This window comes from Bicyclus anynana, chromosome 6 (assembly GCF_947172395.1).
Source record: "Bicyclus anynana chromosome 6, ilBicAnyn1.1, whole genome shotgun sequence".
Classification (NCBI taxonomy): domain Eukaryota; kingdom Metazoa; phylum Arthropoda; class Insecta; order Lepidoptera; family Nymphalidae; genus Bicyclus; species Bicyclus anynana.
Window position 1 is genome coordinate 12,987,748 of NC_069088.1, and position 22,916 is coordinate 13,010,663.

General features: G+C 34.4%; 1 protein-coding gene across 4 annotated transcripts in view; it reads left to right on the forward strand.

Annotated features, from left to right (window-relative positions):
- Positions 1 to 16,214, forward strand: part of LOC112054137 (proton channel OtopLc-like) — a 107,419-nt gene extending 91,205 nt beyond the window's left edge. For all 4 annotated transcript variants that reach the window (XM_052882002.1, XM_052882003.1, XM_052882001.1 and 1 more), the window contains 3 exons: positions 1,747 to 1,907; positions 3,146 to 3,308; positions 10,212 to 16,214. In XM_052882002.1, coding sequence (XP_052737962.1) covers positions 1,747 to 1,907; positions 3,146 to 3,308; positions 10,212 to 11,218 — 1,331 coding nt within the window. In that variant the 3' untranslated portion in view covers positions 11,219 to 16,214. The remainder of the gene's footprint in view (positions 1 to 1,746; positions 1,908 to 3,145; positions 3,309 to 10,211) is intronic.
- Positions 16,215 to 22,916: the final 6,702 nt, after the last annotated feature.

Below are 22,916 nucleotides of genomic sequence, written 5' to 3' on the forward strand. Positions count from 1 at the left end.
TTTTAAAACGTTAGCGTATCCACATACCATTTTTATTACACATTGTTGTGTGCATTCATTCCAACATTTTATAGAAAACAAAAACTTTGAACTATTTTCCGCTACCCGCAATATTATAAAAACTATGTTAGTATTACAAAAGGTATTGTTGAGGTTCTGTGCGTTTCATTATACGGTACCTTTACAGTTTCCAAGTAGGCTAAGTGGAGTCCGCACAGAAAGGCTCCAGCCTCGGACTCGACTTGGTTGCTTATTTTTATTTTACCCGAGTTTCTGAGAGGGTAAGGGAAAAGTAAAAGGCAGAAAGCATTTTGCGATTCAACTTTTTCATTCATTCAACCGTTGGCGCTCGGAATAATAAATTGCGCATGTATTTCATCCCTCGAGACGAAGAAAAATGAGGGGGTGTTCCAAGTTTGACGGTGAGGGCTGGATGAATTTATCTTCACTCGTCATCTAATGATGGAAATGATAATGTTTTATGATAGTGACCACATCCTTAGAGTTTTTCCTCTTAAGCCCTCATTCGCACGAGGGCTTTTTTTAATGGACGCTAAAAAGGCAAATATTTTTTTTAAATGAATAACGGAATGGCGACGTCGTGCCGTTGAAATAACCATTAAATATGTTGTATGATGGTCTTGAACGCTAACTATAGGCCTCATAAGAAAACTCAGAGTCACATAGCGGCCGATGGAACGAGCTATGCTAGGAGTATCTCTGCGTTATCGAATTAGAAATGAGAAGATCGGCAGAAGAACTAAAGTAACCGACATAACTCAACGTGTCGCGAAGCGTTGGGGTCCCAAGGTGCTGGAATGGCGACCCCGCACTAGAAAGCGCAGTGTTGGTCGACCCCCCACCAGGTGGACTGAAGACATCAAGCGAGTCGCAGGTATTCGCTGGATGCAGATGGCTTAGTAACGTGATGTTTGGAAGTCTCTACCAAAGGCCTATGTCCTGCAGTGGACGTCGATCGGCTGACACGATGATGATGATGATGTTGTATAACCGCAAAAAGAAAAAAAGAACCGAGACTAGATATAGTGATTCTTGTTTTAGAATCGTATACCGATTTACAGAATTACCCTGCACCTGTAGGTGGCCTAAGATCCATCTATAACGGAGCAAGTCTTCGCAGAACATGAGCTTGCATAAGCATAGGTTTTAAGACTCCTGTTCTTGTATTGAAGCCTCAAGACAAGAACACAGCAATGTTGCTTTCCATTACAAATAATACCATAGCGATAGTATTCCTCCGATCTTGGACACAAATAGCTCTACTACAAGTAAATAGACATAAACGATGCTAATGAATATAAAGCCTAATTTAGCACAAAACGTCTATATGCAAAATTTACCGTTATTATGACGAGTTCAAGTCTATTATTACTCCGTACGTACTCGTAGATTAAAGATATCTGTGCACTTGACACTGGACCCAAAGTTATTTGGACAATGCTTAGCTATCAATAAAGTACACATAGTTCGAAGAACCTCTGAACGTTGGGATGGCCTTGGGGTAATGGAGATCCGCTAGATGTAGCCAGCTCAAGTCCCTGGAGTTTGAGTGTCAAAAAGCCTATGACGTTGTGACTGTGCCTATGTGTGTATGTTTACTTATCGACTGATGATGATGATGCTGGTGATGATGAGTTAACCAGGAAGTGAAGAGTTTTAATCAAATCTAATTTATTTTCTTATTGGCAATGTGCGCCGCCTCGTAATTCTTATCTTTGTTGTCAGCCTTTGGAATCGGGTCTATGATCTACTCCGGTCTGGAGTTCGGTCAGTACTGGGAACTGGAGAGAAACACAAACTGCCACAACGTCCTGCTCGCGTTGACCCCTGCTACGAGAATGGCCTTCATCTTCATACAGATGTATTTCATCTTTCTGAATAATGAGGTACGTCTTACTAATTGTAAATAATAAAAATAATCTCAAAATTTTACATTTTTTTAACCGTAACATTTGGCATTACTTACTTGACTGTACAAGAAAGCTTTTTGGTTTAGCAATAACTTTAGCATACGTAGATGTGAATCTGGACAAAGCATGTCCTTTACATGATTTTTATACAGCATAAAGAAACACAGAAATTAGTTGTTTCAGAGTTTTCAAAGCGATAAATAGATAGTTGATAATAATTATCAAATAATGAACGTCATAAATATATAAAGGAGGCTAGTTAAATGTAATTCTCTTTCCCGCTTATAGAGTTTAATTGAGTAATTGCAACACTGCATGGCCCGCTGTAATGGCGTGTTCAACAGAGTTGGATTTTAATTCGAATACTCATTAAGTCTTTTTAAATGATTAGCCGAGATGCTTAAATTACTACAATGATTGCTTTTCCATGGATTACTTTATTAAATACATAAGCATTAGTGGATTTTTGAAACTAATGTTTGGATAAATCATCATTCAAAATCATTACATAACTTGACTTTTCAAAAGTGCTTGTAAACTAAGCCCAATTGAAATAAATGAAATTTGAATTTGAACATTAAATCTTCTACGAGTTTCTTTTTCGATTTTTTTCAAGCTTTCCAAACTGCCAAGCACAAAAAGTATTCTAGGATTGACCTCATTTAGTATGAGTATGTATTATGTAGGTATCTATATTTCTTATAATTAAAGAAAAGTAATTATCGGATAGAAATTAACCTGTCATAGATGTGAAACCAATGACAAAAGCAATAATTGTTGTTTGTGTAAATGTAATACAATCTGTCCCAAACATGTCTCCGCGGACAATCTCATGTGATATTGTTGAGATAAGTGATATCGTATTATGAGTTGTTTCTTCAGAGTCTGAGAATGGAACGAATTCATAATAATTATTATAAGTATTGAAAATATCTAAATTATAATGTTTGGTCACTTTGTTCATTGAATTATTTTGATAGTAACCAGCACAGTGGTATGCCCAATAGCTTCATTTTCCAGGTTCAGTTCAGATCTTGATCACGTGACGTCGTGACCTGTCGATAGCAAATGTCATTCCCATACATTTTTCTAATTTTCCAAACGTTTGCGATCGTAGAAAGAGAATCGACATGCCACTTGGCTACAGGGGCTGGCCGTTAAAATAGGCTGATAATCATGATGAAGTTCCTTGATGTACAGAATTGTAATTCCAGATGAAAGTGTACAAGCACAAGATAGTGGCGCGCTTCGGGCTGATGCACATGGTGGGCACCAACCTCAGCGTGTGGCTCAACGTGCTGGTGCAGGAGACCAAGCACGAGATCCTCACCTTCTACGATCCGGAGAACAAAACCATCGGCATTTCCCATAGACTTGGTAAGGAGATTCGTTTTGTTTTGATGCTATTATACTCGTATACTAGCGGACGCCCGTGACTTTGTCCGCGTGAAAATCTATGTAAACTTTTAACTTCTATTTAACCACCCTTAAATATTTTTTCTTTAATTTATAACGGACAAGTTAAAAAAAATATATCAAAATCGGACTATCAGTAAAAAGTTACACGTGTAAAATATATATACACGTCGAATTGTTAACCTTCTTGTTGTTTTTCGTCGGTTAAAAACATGATCGAATTTGAATCCATTTGAATCCATTAAAAAAAATCTTCTCCTTCATAACCCTTTTAAATTTTGATAAATCTTGAATGACATTATTTTTAGTATTTTTTTTTGTTAGCACACATACCGATTTATACAAATGTAACTTGAAAACTAAAGGACTTCCCATACAAACTTTAAACCCCTGTTTCATCTTCTTTTGATCTTATTACTTATACTAAGAGTATCCTATGGCCTTTTTCGTATCGTGCTAAGTTTCATTTGAATTCATTCAGTAGTTTCAGCGTGAACAAAAATACGGATAGATAGACAGACAGATAAAAATAAATTGAAAAAAAAAATTGGCTTCAGTATCGATTATATAATGCCCTCCAACTAAAGCTTTCATAATAATATCTTTGATGTGCATAATTTGACCTGTTACAGTTTTATTATAAGTAGGTCGGTCAGATATAGACCTAATTTAGTGCTAGTCGATCAGCACGCCGTCTGTTCCACATGACGATAATCTGCTTAAAGCTGAAAAGGAAAAGTATCAAAATACTTGGACCTTGCTCACGAGATTCACCATGTGGAATGTTGACTCAACTATTACAGAACATTTATTGAAAGAAAATGTGTTTCGATGCGTTGCAAACAGAAAAGATGGGATAATTAAAAATAGTAAATAAATGTTACTGTTAAATTGTAGAATACGTTAGTTTAAATAAATACCGAAAAATAACACGTTAAATTGTAATCAGTATTTCCAGTTCACAATATAACGGCAGATTATAATATCACGAGTGAGATTATAAACTAACGTATTTTACAATCTAACGGTGACTGACATATATAAAAAAATAGTATGATACTGTACAAATAGGTACGTGTTGTGTTGTGTCATAATATTAAGTTTTATTTTGTACAGCGCCCAGAGAAAAAAGAATGAAAAATGAAACAGTTTTTATTTCAGTGCTAAAGCCCGTGACGTTTTATAAAACATCTAAGGTTTCACCATTAAGGGTTACCCTTTTTAAAAGCTTCAACCAAACGTGACAAATAAAGGATAATGTTATTCGATGTAGAAACGTGTAGGTATGGCATTCTTATGGCATAGTCGTGGGATACGCCGACCAAACTGAGACCCCTGCAGTTTTTTATCCCTCATTCCATTGCCACGTACCAATTTAACATAAGAATGGTTGGAGGGAAATCAAAATAATGATGTTTGGTTCTGAGTGCACCGATATCGGGAATTTCATTGAATTGAAAATGTGCCAATATCGTTGGGGAAAAGAAGGCAAGTTTGCGAGACATTATACGGAACTAAAGATATCAGCGAACAACAGTTTAATTCAATCTTGATATTATAAATGCGAAAGGTTCATTCTCCTTTGACTCCTAAATGGACGACCGGTCGCCCATCGTATCCGTTAGGTATACGTTACGAATATGAAGATTTTTTTAATGACTCACAACGGTAGATTAAAACCGCATTCGTCAGCTTCTTCAACGCAGACGGGCTCACCGATAAAATACTCGCGGGCAGCGAATGGTTAAAGTATTAAGATAAAGTTTGGCAGTTTATATATATATAGTTAATAGATAGTAGACGTCCGCTAAGAACGGATTTTGCGACAGGGCCAGATTAAGGAGGTCAAAAAGCGGACGTATTGCGAGCGTCCGCTAGTTAACTGCCTCGTTGGTCTAGTGGTAGGCTTCGTGGTTTCGAATTACGAGGCCGTCGGTTTGAATCTGGATCGTGCTGTGAAATACTGCCAGCTTTTCTTTCTAAGAAATTTTCCATAAAAATTCTCAACCCGGAGTGGGAAACTTGATGGTGTCAGACCCCCGTGCCGTCTCGGTCAACATCTGAAAGTGATCGTAAAAGAGTCTAACATTATAATCATCAACATCATTTTCAGCCGATGGACGTTCACTACTTGACATAGGCCTCTTGCATGGACTTCAAAATACAACGTTGTCGAGCAGCCAGCATCCAGCGGCTCCTTGCAACACGCTTGATGTCCTCGATCCACCTAGTGGGGGATCGAGTAGTAGTAGTAGTCAACTAACACTGCGCTTTCTGGTCAGTAACTTCTGGTCTGCGAATTATAATCATAAGGCCATAGGTGCAGAGGGATGGGTCTAAGCTCGAAATCCCGTCTATAAGGAGAATATATAAATATGTAGGAGGGAGGCCTGCTTTGCAGCGGGCCTTTAAAGTAATCGGATAATTATTGGAAATACTATTAATTTAATAGACGCGCTGACAGACTACTTTGTATTTTTTGTATAGAAGAATATAAAGCTATATAGAAGAAAAAAATCCTCCTTAAAACAAAATAATATGATTTGAATTGATTTTCAGAAGGTCAAAATCACACAATTTTGTACAATGACGGCGATCCAGTCACTGTATTGAAAGCTATAACGATTATACACTGAACGATGCGCGCCGCACAAATTCCTTACAAACGTTTGTGGAATTCAGTTTCATTGCAATCGAACGTGGTAACTCACCCAAAAGTATTGCACATTCTACACATACGCTAAAACCCGCAATTATAATATAAATATTTATCGTTTATACACTTATTTTTACCCGACCCAGCAAGAGGGTTTATGTTTTTCACGCGTATCTTGTGTCAGGACCCATTAAATAGTATAGGTAGACTAAAATCATTCTATCTTAGGTATATTGGTCCCAAATGTTTTCAAATTGCTTTCTACACTTCTGGTTACAACTTGGTTTTCTTCTTTTCACTTTCGATTTGTACTATCGATGCAATCACAACATCGATGATTAATGATGCTATAAAATTTTATTTAGTATATTTTATATTTTTTAAATGAAATAGAATCTTCGTATCTTTTTGTTAAATGTTATGAGTATGTTATTTTGTGTAATTTTATGTTTTTGTTAAATGTTAGGTATGTATACCTGTTGTTAAATGGAAAAACGTGCCGAGGAAAACTTCGCCCTCGTAGGTCGTCCAAGTACCTACCACATCACACCTTGCCGCTTTGTGCCCTTCAACCTGCGGCATAAGTCTTTTGCCTCAATTTTGTCTAGCTACCATTCCCTTCAGGCTGAAACACATCTGTTGCTTGCCGGTAGATATACATGGCAGATACTTTCCGACCTTTGTCACAAAAAGCTCTACAACACTTAAAACCATGTCTTTCAAAAAACCATGTACAAACCACATCTTTGTAATAAAATTTGTACAATACCAAAGTTTTCAACCTACAAACAAATAGGCCACGCCACCCTTCTCATACTAAAAATTGTTTTTACGATAACGCATTTTGATACCGTGTTATATTTAATTTAAAAAACATTTTACAAACTCAAAGCATTTATAAGATATCACAAGCTTTGATGTCACAAATTAATTGGCGCTTGATTTTTTGTTACGAACTTGTTTAAAAGTTGGCTGTCCAACGGCGCGTAATAAAATTTATCCATGCCATGAGAGTCTTATAATGAAATGGTGTTTTGTGATGTTGAAAGTAACAATAAAAAATCAAAGGGAGACAAACAAATGTTGAACTTATGGAATTACAGTCATATTTGCTTCCATTGTGTCAGTTAATTGAATTAATTCTAATGGAGCACAGCTAAAGGTTATGATTATAACTAAACCTAAAGGTGTTAAATCCACCCAAATACAATAAAATCTTCTTAACGTACGTTACACTCCGAAACCAACCAGCATCCTTAGATGTTATTGAACTGCAATATCCTATATTTTTGTAGTAACAGAAAAACAAATAGTAGCAGTAAACTTTAAAAAAAAAATAGTAAGTAAAATATAGAAAAAAGTAAGAGTAAACTTGTACATGCGGAAAATAAAGTAGATATTTTAGGTGAAAGCATCGAACATGATCAATTAATTGAATTACTCATTCCCACTAAGCACGCCGACTACGTAAAGAAGTGAAGCTCGCTTCCATAATTCTATTTATTACTGGCAAAGTGGCGGTTCACTTATACAGAAAAGTTATTTTTAGTTCTTTCCTTAGACTTATTAGTCTGTAAATATACTTTGATTTGTTAATTGATGTATTAAAATAAACCACTCAAACAAATGCTGATAATTTTATTTGGACCGCGAAGATTTTGGTAAAAATTATATTTTCTGAAAATATATCTGCATGTACCTACATACCAGTATACATATATTTACAACATTTGCTCGCTTAATTGTAATATGTTATTAGAATGATATAAATTCATAAATCGTTAATTTTTGCCTTCATATAAATTTCCTTTGTGTTCGGTTAATTGAATAATTATGAATGCTTGGTGGAACAATAGAGTGCGAAAGTTGCGAAGCTTGCAATGATAATTGAATTTGTTATGGCTTTACCTACAGTAACATTGGTCCAGTGTTTTTATCATCGGATAAACTTTTCGGAAAGTTAGAATACTTCGACAAATTCTTTCTTTAGAATAAGTTCAATAGGCGTAATGAATCCAATTCAGTTTAATTAAAATCGTCTCATTCCATCGCTAAAAAGAAATTTAAGTACGGATAAACTGTGGATATAAGCATTACGTACTCGTATATACAAGTACAAGCATATTAGATAGATATTAGACATTAGGCATAGGTTTACAAATTCTTCCTTCAGAATAAGTTCAATAGACGTAATGAATCCAATTATGTGTAATTAATTGGGTCACTCCATAGCTAAAAATAAATTTTAACTACGGATAAACTGTGCATATAATATTATAATATAATATTATAATAAACTGTGCATTTCGTATATTCAAGCACAAGGATATTAGATATAGGCATATTTATAATATTCTTTTATATTGCGAAATTTATAATTGATTGAAAAACAAAAATGTAAAGAATGAAACATGATAAAAACCTAATTGGTTCTCGTCAGTACGAGTAGGTAGACAACCATAATTCGATGTGCTCCCGCTTACAAATATATACAAAACCCGGAAATATCTGAATAAAAAGTAGGATATTATTTCAGACCTGTAACCTATAATTCTGTGCTAAAGAATCACAAAAATTAAAATAATCCTTCAATTGTAGTGATGTGTATTGTGTAAGTAAGTATATTTAAGTATATATTTACACAAATGAACTCACTATCTCATTCATTAACTGAATTCAATAATAAGTAGGTTATAAGAATTATTACGGCTTACAATTACCGCTCGGCAGTTTCGTGACCATCGGCTGGAATATAAACAGTTTTCCACAGCAATAAACAGGCAAACTCATTTTTTATGCACTACACTGACCACCTAATTTGCTTTCACGCGAAGCTCTTTGTTTCAACTTATTCCTTTTTGCCCGACTTTATATTAACTTTACGATTTGCTATAAAACGCTCACCCTAAATATACAAAAGGGGATGGAGTTATTATTAACGTCGATAGCGTATCAAACAGGTTTCGCGATTTTAATTAAGCAATTTTTCGCACGTAATCCGGATTTTTAATTTCACTCGCAAATAAATTGCCCTCAGGATTTTATATTTGACGGTTCGTAACAATTTCAACGTGAAATTACTCAATTTGCACGCTCAATGTATCTATACATATTGTGCACTAGCAAACGCCCCACGGGTTCGTTCGCTTTGTTACCGTTCCCAGAAGAATGAGGGGATAATCTATTGCATATGACACTCACAAATAACGTGGCTTTCAGGATTTTTTTAATAGGTTCAGTAGATTCAGAGATTACCCTTGTAACATCACAAACTAAATTTTTATGTTCTAATATTAGTATAGACGTATACTTACCTAAATCAACTCCTTAATGACAAAATAAATTAAGCCTGTTTGGGTTTGAATTTGCACGTATTTTTGGACGAAATCAATAGGTTGACTAATTAAATTTAGGAACCTTTTTTGGACAAGGGTTGGAAAAAATACCAATAATTATATTAATTATATAAATTATAAGATTAGACAAGGGTTTTTAATTTGGAGACCCTTGTCACGAATAGACTCCGAAGTTATGCCGATAGCATTCCTCTCAATGTTGACCTCGGAAGCAATGGTGGCCTAAATTCTATTGAGCGAGATACTAGGTCGATAGTGGAATACCGTTGAAGGCTGAAATACTCGTATATTTAATTCCGTGCTTTTGTAGTAGGAACATAATGTAATGTCAAAGCCGTTGTCATGATACGAAATGAAAAATTGAAAATCAGATTCTAAGCAGGTTAAAAATTATTATCTATGCTAGGTATATCATATCATATATAATAATTCAATTTTTTTTTTTAATTTTGATAATAATTAAGATCTTGGCTCAAACTTGTAATTTAGCTAAAAGAGATATATTTATTTTCTTAACGTCCGATATAAACAATGTACATTTGGTACAAACTCAGTTTAGTTTAGTTTAGATAGACAGACAAAATTAAATGTTCTTCTGATATTTTTATTCAAGTTTTTTTTTAAAGAATATTTGCCATATCTTTTAAATATCACTAATACCCTTTCCCCTACAACTAGTCGGGAAATACTGTATTAGAAGTGGGTATGACAGTAGACCAACGGGGCGGGATCGATCCACCACCCCTCGGTGATGAGTCCGCCAGCTCTTACCGTTGAGCTTTAAGTTTTGTAATTATATTCCTATTGGTATGTTTTTGTTTTGTATGTAATGTTTTTTTTTCTTTTTTACAGCATTCCAAAAGGCTTTCGCGTCGCTGTCTACAGATGTCCCGCCCTCGCACCCGGCAGCTGCACATCTCCGAGTTCCCCGCGGCCTAAAGGGTCCTCACCATATCTTCGAATGCCGTCGAACAAACATAATGGGCTCGTTGGTCCAAGACGCTTCACCATTCCTTTTCCCATGCACTATAGAATACTCCCTAATTTGCGCAGCAATTCTTTACGTCATGTGGAAAAACATCTCAAAGTATCCATCCAAAAATGTCGCCGAGGCCATAGCCAAAGCTCGCCTTTTAGAAGGATTGGCGTACAAGAAATCCCCGCATCTATACAGCGTGGATTGCGCTAGAGCTCACAAGGGTTTATTTTTTGGGATTCTAGTTCTCGTATTGACTATTATATCGCTTATATTGTTCTTCGTCTTGATATCGAGAAAAGAGTACGCTACTTTAGCAGTGGTCGAGGTGAATGTCTGCGAGTTAGCGCTGTACGCTATGACCACGTTTGCAAGCTTAGCGGGAATGGTGTGCGTACGGAATCTCAAGTACGACGGAAACAGGAATCTGGAACTCGATAACATACTCCTCGTTGGAGCTCAAACTGGAATGTTCATTTACGGAACGTTCACTATAATTGGCGGACATTTCACAATAGAAAAGAATACGATACTCATACTGATAACGGCTCTCTCGTCGCTAGTTCAAACGACATGTCAAACGATGTTCATACTGGACGCCAGTCGGAGATCTGCTAAAACACCGGAGCAATTGAGGAAGAAGCCAGGCAGAGAGATAGTCACGTTCCTCCTCGTGACCAACCTAGCTATGTGGGCAATCAACACGCTCGAGAAATCTCGCGCGGAATCGCATCCCGTTCAGTTGCATTTCTACGGATTGTGGGCTTGGACTATCATAACGCACGTCTCGATGCCGCTCGCGATATTCTACCGTTTCCATTCTACTGTCTGTTTGTGTGAAATATGGAAAAGGGCGTACAAGATGAAGCCCGCTTACATGTAGCGAATAGCGCCAACCAGAGGCGATGAATCATGTTACTTTTGATCTGAACTATGATACCACATAAATATACTTGGATTGTAGGAAAGTGGCGTAGATAGCTGTTAGTGCCATAAATTATATAGATATCTTGTATAGGAATTTAAAGCATATTGTGTAGCTGTGTTGGGCTACCAGCCTTTACATTGAGATGTTGAAGATAAAGTTTCTTTGTTTCTGCATTGAGTGCGTTGGCGCTTATGGATATCGCTTGTATTTGTTCCGAAGTTGACTGCTCTAATGTTAAGTTATTGTATTTAGATATTTTAATGTGTTATTTATTTGTAGCTTTATATGACGCTTTAACTATCGTAGCGGAAAACATAATCTGTTGAATAATAATTGATTACAGTATTTTTCAAGTAGACGGGTTGGATTACATTTAATTTTAGCGCTTAAAACTTTGATGTTTTTTGTTCACTTGTATTGTTATAATTGTGGTAGAAGAGTAAACTTTACGTGTTCATTTTGTCAATCCTGTTTAGATTACTTAGATTAGATAGTTAGGATAGTGGTATATCTTTAGAAATTTGCATCCACATTCCACGTTCTCTTTAAAGGCATTGTTAATCCATTGCTATCATGCATTCATTATTCAAAGAGTCTTCCAATAGATTATATTTTAAACTACCTTTAAATATTTTATTAGCGGACCTTATTTTATTTACGTTTGTGCCATAATGATAATGTGTAACCCATTATTGTCAATAACAACTAAATTGGAAAGTCTAGCCAACGAGAATCCATATTAAAGTTCTAAGTAAATGTAAAACCAAAGTGGTCGATGAAAAAAGTAAGTAGGTATACAATACGGATAATGATACTACGAGTATGTATTCAAAATATGAACTGAATGACTTGAAAGCTAAGTTGACTAGACTAGAAGGAGTCTAAAATATCTTTGTAATATGTATTTATATAATCTTGGCTATACTTTGATAATAATTTATGATTTAAAAAGCCAACACAAACGGAATGAGCACTTTTAAATTATTTAATACGACGGGAACAATAATATCGACCTAATAATATTTTTTTGAAATATTTTGATTGTAGACAAAGAAAATACTAATTAATAAGACACTATTGACGTACTCTATACCGATAATTCGTATAGTCTGATCAGATTAGAGATTTCGTAGCGATATTTTTGCGATGTAATGGATGTAGTGTCAGTATTTTGGATAAATTTTTGAAATTTTTAGCAGTACCTATTACTTACCATGGACCCAGTAGTTAGGCAAAATGAGACACCAAAGTTTTTATAATATAATTGGTAGGTAATTTTTGGAGCTTATTACGTAATATAACTGTCGATGTTTCAATGGTTTTCGGAACTATGAGAAACAACACTGATAGCTGATAGACTTAGTTGTTACGTCCAATTTTTATTTCATATACATTTTTGCTGTGATAGGCGATCCTGGTAGTGGAAAGAACATTGTATAATATCTGTGTATGAACGTGTGGGAATGTTTTGTTTGAGTCATAGTTCTAGATCTTCTATAAGGGCTTGTTCTTGAATAAAGCATTTGCTAGTAGACATAGCGAAAACGATATTAGCATCAGTTATCAGCGATTTTCGTTGCATTTGTCGGCGTTCACTTGCAGTATTAGAATCGATCACTAATTGTATCAGTGTATTGATCGCAGTCAATATTAGGCCATATTCAGTTTTAACAAATGCTCGCTAAATTACTCTCACTGTTATTCATAGGCATGACAAGATAGTGTTTAGTCACTGCGTTTTCAAAAAAATATGTGACTGCCGATTACTTATTTAAGGTCTAAGGATAAACTAAAGCAAGAATCGATAGTTTCGAATTAATGCTACCAGAAAGATATTCAGAAAGAATACCTTTCGCAGACCATTACGCAGACTTCGATAGGAGATGATGAGGATGGTGTCAACCAAAAAGCATTTATAGAAAATAAATGGAACAAAGCGGACATTTTTCAAGTCTTTACAGCTGGTTGAGAAGAATACCATCAAAATCAAAAACAGGGAGTAAAAATCCAATTCACTAGTGCGGTCACAGATGCTGTCCGACAAAATAGGCCCAAGCACACTTGTATTGCAGCGTAATAGATAAAAATATTCCTAGATCCGATTTTCTACATCGAAAGACTCTTCTAGAGGTGAGCTCAAACGATTTTTGATCTATTTACTACCTACACGTTTTAAGTTGATACTAAATGGCTGACAAAAACAAAAATTAGAAGAAAGTTCTACTGAAATTGTGAATGGTTTAATAACTATTCGACCTCATTAAACGCTCCTATGGTTGTCCATAAGGGTGTGATGAAAAAATAAATTTCATCACTATTCCGGTAGATTTGCGATCAACTTAATACTATTTATTGCTCAAAATGCTCTACAATACTAATGTAACTTTCAAAACATTTTAGAAATGATTTTTTTGTACACTTTGTATCTATTTTACATATTTTGTGCAATATTTTTCTACACGTAGCAATTTTTTTACTGGCAAATAACTTCTGAAAAGGTTTCGACATACAGTTTATTTGTATGTGTTAGGTGTAAAAATAATAAAAAAAACTAGTTGTAATCTGTAACTTTTATTCATGAAACTATACTTCTCTTAATCTGTACGACTATTTATGTCGATATTACGATATTTATACATAATTGGAATTCGAAAATATTTAATCTACCTAATAAACCTATCAATTGTTAGTTTATCTGATAAAGCTTTCATTTTAAATATGTACTTTGAAAAATGTATGTAAAAATGGGCTGAATTTTTCAGACATTAATATTTTACACTACTGTAAACTTAAAATCAAAAAAATCCAGAACAAAATTTTGACCCTGCACGCAATTTTTGCATTTTGATCGATTAAAACTTTCAACTTTTTGAAAGTTTATGAAAGGGTATAAAATGTTTATATTTGTTCAATAAAAGAATGTACTAGTTTGAAGAATCTAATAGCATTCACCCATCCCATCGGTCATATTCATATACTATCTATTAATATGAGATTTATTACCGCAGTGATTCAAAAAATATTCAGTTGCCATATCTCAGTTGTATCTATGTATAAACGAAAGATCTTTAAGTAATATATTTTATCTAATAATATTAGATAATATTTAGAAGTATGATAATATTAAATGAAATAAAATTTTAAGGAAAATAATTATGTAGGTACTAAGATTCCTTTTGTTTGCAGTTTCGAAATAATATATACAATAATTTCATTTTACCAATGATTTAGTGTACCTATATAATACCCCAATATATGAAATTGTATTTTTTAATTTATTTGTGATTTTTGTACACTTTAACATATATATGTTATTATTATATATTGTAGGTATATGTATAAAGCAAGACCTGTCTTGCTTCACTGTATGTGCTACATAGGCATGTACCAACTCCACATTAATAAATATTATATTTTGTAATATTTTTGTACAAAATGTTCATCTAAACATATATTTACTCCTTTGTGTGCGCTATAGTTAGAAAATGTACTCTTAATACTTTAAATATGTACCTACCTTCATTATAGAATTTAAGAAAATTATAATATAAATTTTACATTCAATAAACATAATTATTATCTGCATAATTAAGTACATCATACAAGCCTACTAGAGATCGTCTAAATTAAAAATGGACTACCTTCCACCACGTTTTTGCTCACATGCAAAATAGCAGCCACAGAATATATAATATGAAATTTATATACTTGGAAAATGTCGCGTCGCCATTGGCTCAATTTCTGAGACGAACGACTTTTTCTGACTCATAACGAGATTTAAAAATGTGCGGAAACCCGCATAGAAACGCGTCTATGCTTTTAGTAAAAATGTTTCCTAATAAAATACTAGTGTGGATGGAGAGTGAAGATGGAGAGAGAGATGGAGAGAACAATCTCTACTAGCGTGTACATATGAGTAAATATTTGTAAACTATCACCTGATACTCAATCACTGATATACATATACATTACACAAGCATAAGGAAAGTATTGTAAATTTTGAGATTATTATCTTAGGCCAATATGCTGTTTTTACGTAGTCAGCATTGAGAATTACGAGTATTTTATTTTACTTTTAAGTAGTTTTTGTTGTTAGACATATTTGTGTAATATTTGTTGTTTTGTTGATATAAATAAACTTTATTTATCCCCCCCAATATACAAATCTACTTTGGTTTTTATCTACATATTTTTTTTTTGTGGTGGAAAATAAATGCTTACAGTAATTAACATTTCTTGGTACGAAAAACGGTATTGCTAGCGGACGTGTAGTAAAATTGTTATTTTCCAAATTTTTCTCAACACATTTTTTATTTACTTGTTTTTATACAGAGTGTTGCGAAGTATTTCCCATAACTTCGAGGTGTTAACTAATTTTTTTTAAAGGACGCGATTTAAGGGACACAATTTAACAAAACAAATATTTCTTACTCCGTAAATATTCATTTTAGAACACATATTCCTTATACAATTCTAATTAATTTTCCATAAAGAATATAACTCTAGAGTCATGGGAAATACTTCCGAGCATCCTGTATATAATGGTGGTGGAGGTGTTTTTATTACACATATATTTATTATAACTTAAGCCTTAAACAAATTTAAAAAATTGTTTATAATGCTCAGCGGACGCATTGTAGAATTCGATGGTTTTGTGTTTCATGTGTTTGGGTTTCATGACAATTTTGCAGAAATTAAGTATTGTTTTTCATTTTCATATACCAAAAAACGCGTTTGTTATGCCTTGTATATTAAGTCCACTGCGGTATTATGAAATATTTCAAAAACTACCTACTTAGTTTAAAGTGATAGTGATACTAGAATAATGTTTTCGATTATATATATTTGTATACTATTTATTTGTTTAGGCGAGATTGTGAATAGCTATAAGAATATCTTCTTGGATGTTTAACGTTTACAAGCAAATAAACTTTCTTGAAATTATCTCAAATCTGCGTTTTCATTTTAAATATTTTCATCAATAGGTATTAATTAGCGAACAACTACTGGCAAAGTTGAAGTGGTATAATAGACGGGGCAAATAGTTCGAAGTCCAGTGAAGGTGGTGATTTTACCACCATCAAATGCCACCACCACGTGGTGCTAAACTGTTTCCCGATTTTCAGCACTTTCCCGACCCCTAATATTATGTGGACTGATAACATTAAACGGGTTACAAGTGTTTGGGTTACAATTGCAGGCCCTATTGACCACAACATACGACGGTTGTTTGAGATATTGAAACAGTTTACCCTGTTCATTACAACTTAACCCAACCAACAACTACAGACTCTAATACTATCATTATTACATCAATAACCCTTTGAAAAATCTTGAATCACATTATATTTTGTAATTTATGAAAAAATTATATAAACTGTAACTCTAAAAAAGGATGGACGTTCCATATAAACTTTCAACCCCTATTTCTATCCTTCTATATTTATTTAAGGGTCAAAAGTACCCTATGTTTTGCTCCAAGGTCCCATTTCCCAAAATTCATCTTGATCGCTTCAGTCGTTTAGTCGCGAAAAGGTAACAGACAGACAAACGAATTACTTTCACATTTGTAATATTAGCATAGATTATGATCTTAGAGTCTTTTTCACCCACAATATCAGAGAAGAGCCCTTTTAACAGATGATGATGCATTTAGATTGCAAATGCTTGAATACACTTCGTCCATATGACACTTGAATTGCAGGACTCTTAAATGTCTACACAGAAAATTAAGTCTTACGTGAAAGCTTATAATTTTAAAAATCTTTTAAATAAATATGCAACGTTTCAAGCTTAACTTTTGATCTTAATTGATCTTACCTTTTATTTCTATCCTACTTAATATTATAAACGCAAAAGTGTGTATGGATGTTTGGATGTGTGATGTGATGATGTGGATGATTGTTACTCTTTAACGCCGCTACTACAGAAGCGATTTGGCTAAAATTTGAAATGAAAATCAATTTTATTCTGGATTAACACATAGGCTTTTTATCCCGAAAAAATCCATGGTTTCCCGAGATTTGCGAAAACTGATGATTTTAATGATATGAATGTTTGTTACTCTTTCACGCCTCGACTATTTAACCGAATTAGGAGATATATTATAGCATGGATTAACACATAGGCTACTTTTTATCCCGGAAAAATCCATGGTTCCCGAGGGATTTGTGAAAAACTAAATTCCACGCGGACGAAGTCGCGGGCGTCCGCTAGTCTTTTATAATACTTTGCAGAAAGTTATTGCAGAATGCAATCTAAGATTGAAGCGGTTTAACTTGTTAGGAGGAGGATAAAAATCCACATCCCTTTCGGTTTCTACAAGACATCTTACCGGAACTCTAAATTGCTTGGCGGTACGTCTTCGTTATCGTCGTCTTCAGCCAGACCTGGACCAATTAAAGAAAACTTCAATCGGCCCAGCCGGGGATCGAACCCAAGGCCTTCGTCCTGTAAATGCACCGTGCATACCACTGCGCCACGAAGGCCGCCGTAGGAGTACCTAAGTTTCATGCTGGCATAAGAGTTGAGTTACCCTTGAGACCTCACGGTAATTCTGATAATGTTACAATTTAAAAGCTGCCATTAACAAACACTAACAAGGTGTTTTTTTTTATTCTTTACAAGTTAGCCCTTGATTACAATCTCACCTGATGGTAAGTGACGATGCAATCTAAGATAGAAGCGGGCTAACTTGATAGGAGGAGGATGAAATTCCACACCCCTTTTGGTTTTTACACGACATCGTACCGGAACGCTAAATCGCTTGGCGGTACGTCTTTGTCGGTAGGGTGGTAACTAGCCACGGCCAAAGCCTCCCACCAGCCAGACCTGGACCAATTAAGAAAACCTTAATCGGACCAGCTGGGGATCGAACCCAGGACCTCCGTTTTGTAAATCCACCGCGCACACCACTGCGCCACGGAGGCCGTCAAAATTGTTTGTATGCATCAGTTGTTATATAAAGTGTTTGTATACATCTGTAAGCTTGACACAAACTTGTTTATAAAAGCTTGCTTTTCGTCGACTTCTTTTAAATTAACGGTTTTTTACTTAAGTATAGACAGTAAAGTTCAAAAGTAACAGTCGATTACTGTCGCATTAAAGGAGTAGGTATTTTCTGTATCGGTTTTTTAAGATCAACCGCAGTATCTTTTTGACTTTTTTATTGCATGATTTTCAACATTTCCTACGGTCCATTTGAAATTTATGGACTTTAAAATGGACTTGTATTAATACGTTACTCAATTATTCATTGAACTTATAGTTTTAAGTATTGTTGTATGAATTGCTGTTAGTCTTCAAATCACCAGGTTCTTTATTCGTGACCTGAGGCGATCTGAAAAATATGTATTTATTCAAAAAATCGTGTTGCTCCATAAAACTATTATCTAATAATTAATTAAAAATAATTAATTTAAATAAAAGCAGCATGATGGTAGGCTCCTAGAAGGAGGGTCTGGCCAAAAATAATAATGACTAGCGGACGCCCCCGACATCGTCCTCGTGGAAATTAGTTTTTACAAATCCCTCGGGAACCATGGATTTTTTTACCAAATTTCAGCTAATTCGGTTCAGTAGTTGAGGCTTGAAAGAGTAAAATCATTCATATCATCAAAATCATCAGTTTTCGCAAATCTCGAGAAACCATGGATTTTTTCGGGATAAAAAGTAGCCTATGTGTTAATCCAAAGTCAAATCTATTTCCATTCCAAATTTAAGCTAAATCACTTCAGTAGTAGCGGCGTTATAGAGTAACAAACATCCAAACATCCATACAAACTTTCGCGTTTATAATATTAGTAGGAAGGATAAGATAAAGATAAATATACTTTATTTGCACACCACAAAGACAAAAACAAGTGAAATAAAAAACAAATTAGGAAGAGATCAGCATACAAAAGGCGGCCTTATCGCTAAGTAGCGATTTCTTCCAGGCAACCTTCGGTTTAGGAAAACTTAAGGACATCAGCAGGTGGCGTAAAACAAAAATAACCATAGTATTAGTAATACACATACATACAAATAATTTACATCCTAATACATAAACAATATTACACAAATACCTACAATATTGAATAAAATACATATCAAAATATACTAATAAATACCTTATATTGAAAAGAAATAATATATACAGATCGACTTTACTGCACCAGATAATGAGACTTTACGGCATTTTTAAAAATGTCCAGTGTCTTTGATTGCCGTATATTTAAAGGGAGAGCATTCCATAACTTAACGGCTTGCACAACAAAAGAATGTTTATAAAATTTCGTCTTATGCACGGGTAAACATAGAGTTAGTAATCGACACTGTCTCAGTTCAGACTGCACTCCCTGAAACGTAAATTTCTCCTTCAGATACACAGGAGATTTTGGATTAAACAACACACAGTACAAAAGTGAAAGTACATGCAGATCCCGGCGACGACGAATAGGGAGCCACTTGAGCTTCTGTCGGAATTCAGAAATATGGTCATATTTGCGTAGGCTAAATATGAACCGAATAGCAAGATTTTGAAGTCGCTCAAGTTTATTGAGTTGGTCCTCAGTTATATTTAGATAGCTCGCGTCCGCATAATCTAAAACCGAAAGAAGAAGAGAATGTGCTAACATAACTTTAGTAGGAATTGGTAAAAATGATCTTAAACGTCTCAGTGAGCCAAAAGTAGCAAACATCTTTTTACTCAACTCTTTGACATGCACGCACCACGACAACTGGTTATCAAGATGTACCCCAAGATCTTTAACTGTGTCACAAAAAGGAATAGTGGTACCATTATACAAAACTGGCCGGAGATCTACCCAACCAACTCTTGAGATGAGGGCAGGACTACCAATAATAATGGCCTTAGATTTTAGGGGATTTACCTTGAGCCCATACTGTCTGCTCCAGATATCAATTGCGCTAAGGTCACAGTTTATAGCAGAGACAGTTATTTTTTTTTAAGGATTTTGATAGTTGTCGTCTGATATTGATATATAAACATATTTAGAGATAAAATTGCTTAGTAATAATTAACCCTGTTTCAGGCAGGAGTAAAATGATACATGAGACCCGAACCGATCTGGATTAAATGAATTCAAATATTGAAATCTTGAGCGCGTAATCTGGTTCTATTGACCTTATTTCAAACGGTATTGAATGTCGATCAGCTAGGGCTGTCAAAGTTAAGATCATAAATTCGTATAATCGTTCATAAATAAAAGTTGATATTGAATATTGTTTTAACTTAAACCCAGTTTTAAAAGTAGGTGTAATGTTTTATATTGTTAAAATCCATCTATTTAATTATTAAAAATATGATATGATGATTTTGCGAACCAAAGCAAAGATAATTTAAAAAAAGTATCCTGAGCATCGCGAGGGATTCAACGGCACGATAGGTAAACGACATTACGAGTATAATTGATGTCGTGCGCAACATAACTTTTCATTTAAGCTGCAGCGAGGAAACTTCTAAAAATAATAAAAAATATCTTAGCTTAGCAATACGTGTGTATACTCTTTGTTGTAACTTTGTAGATGTTACACTGATATTATCTCCATCATACATTTAAATTCGGATTAATTTTCCTGCAGCAAAATGGGCTTCCGCAGGTCAAAACAATTCAACCTTTTCAAATGAAAATAATGACAGTAATTATTAATATATATTTTTTTTTAAATAAAACGTTAATTTGACACCCCTATAGGCATTAATGCAAGACTTAAGGCGGTACGTGAGCGTATGAATGTGTCGCCTACACCATGGGAAGTGGGAACCTACTCACCATTATCACGACGTGAACCTTGGCAACCGATTATAGCTTTATGGTAATTCTGAACTATCTCGAACAGTGTATGGTGATATTGATACTTATTGGTATACAAGTAAGGTTTACTATGCAACAGCGTGAATGATATAATACTACATGCATCGAAGTATTGCTTATACAAAATGTGTTACTATTACTACTCTTTCCTATCATGTTAGATAGAGAGAGTTAGAGACGAAATCAAGACTCACATTGTCGAGTTAAAAGACATTGTTACAGACCAAGCGTCTCGAACCCTGATTGGTTAGTTTAGTATGATAATGTTTGACATAGTAACTATCTGATGTTCTTGACTGAGACCGACTGCTATGATGTGCTGTGTGACACATCCAACTTACCTATCCTGGTTTGCTGATGAGATTTTTTTGGAAAGAAGAAAAATCCAATAACCTGGTAACTTTTCTGCCAGTGATATTAATGCTTTTTTTGATCCTCACTCATTGGCTAATTCGCTTTTCAGAACTAACTTGATTTATTGGTTGTATCGAACTGTTTTCTTATAACTAAGCCTTACTAATTACTTAAAAAAAAACGAAATTGAATTAATACTCACATACTTAATATTCCATGTGGACACTTAACAAGGATCTAATTTAGCTTATCAGCAATACCATTTTAAATTCAGTCCAATAGTAATGCTTGAACAGAGAGGCAAGCAGATCGACAAACATCAGAGGAATAAATAACAGGAAACGGCATGTAACGTGACGAATAGACAAGAGCAATACTTTCTAAGTAGGTACCTACCTGTACCTATTAGGAAAACTTGTTTCATTCACATCTCCAACCTCAAGTAATAAAACATGACCTGTCCTAAGAATACACGTCCAATATATCATGATCATTGATCATGTCCATGGCATTGCTATTGAATTTATTACAATCGACATAATAAGTCATTAAAAACAACTTCATCGTTCTAGTCTATAGGAATAGTGGCTATGGGTACCATTTAGGTTCACAGAGGCCTTATTAGCTTCAGTAGTGCTATACATTAACAATATTTTTTTAATTTGGCAGTGTGAGTTTCGCATTCGTCTCGTCTCGTCTCTTTATAACGATGCTATACATAGAGAGAGAGACAAATACGAAATTCACACTGTCGAGCTGTAAAATCATCCTAACAGTTATACAGCGATTAGTAATTTTGCGCCTGCATAGATGCGCCGCTATTGCAAATTTTCGCTTTCGATTGATGTAGGATTTTAATCACGCGTTTTAGGGATTGTTCCAATGCTGCATTAAAATGAAACCAAGCATTCATTTCTTTAGAAACACTTTTTAATAAAAGTCTGTTACCACTAAACCTAAAAATATAAATGTTACATTTTATAACTTACAGTTTTTCTGTTTGTTATTCTTACTTGTATATAGAAAGTACACTCAATCATACAACCATGTATTTATGTCATTAACGCGTTTGAGAAAGCCTAATCATAGTACAGTACATAAGCTATGAGTATTTTGAAATTGTAAATTGCCAATATTTTTTTTTATGATTGTAGTAAATTACTCCAGCAAGGCAACGATAAACCAACATTAATATGGTTTATTGCTGATGATCACAATTTTGGAGTAATTGTGGAGAGAAAATAAGTAGAATTCTCTGCAGTTCTATAAGAAGGGAAGTTTACACAGTCCATGGAAATCGGACTCATGTACTGTTCAAATTGTCCTTTTTTCCAATTCACCTTGTCTATTTTATGTAATGAATACAATAAATACTGACAATGAATATCTTGTGTATTTTTATGTAATGGATGCAATAAATACATTTCAATTTTCACTCGAACACGTCCTAGTCTTTGATTATATACCTATGTCTATACAAT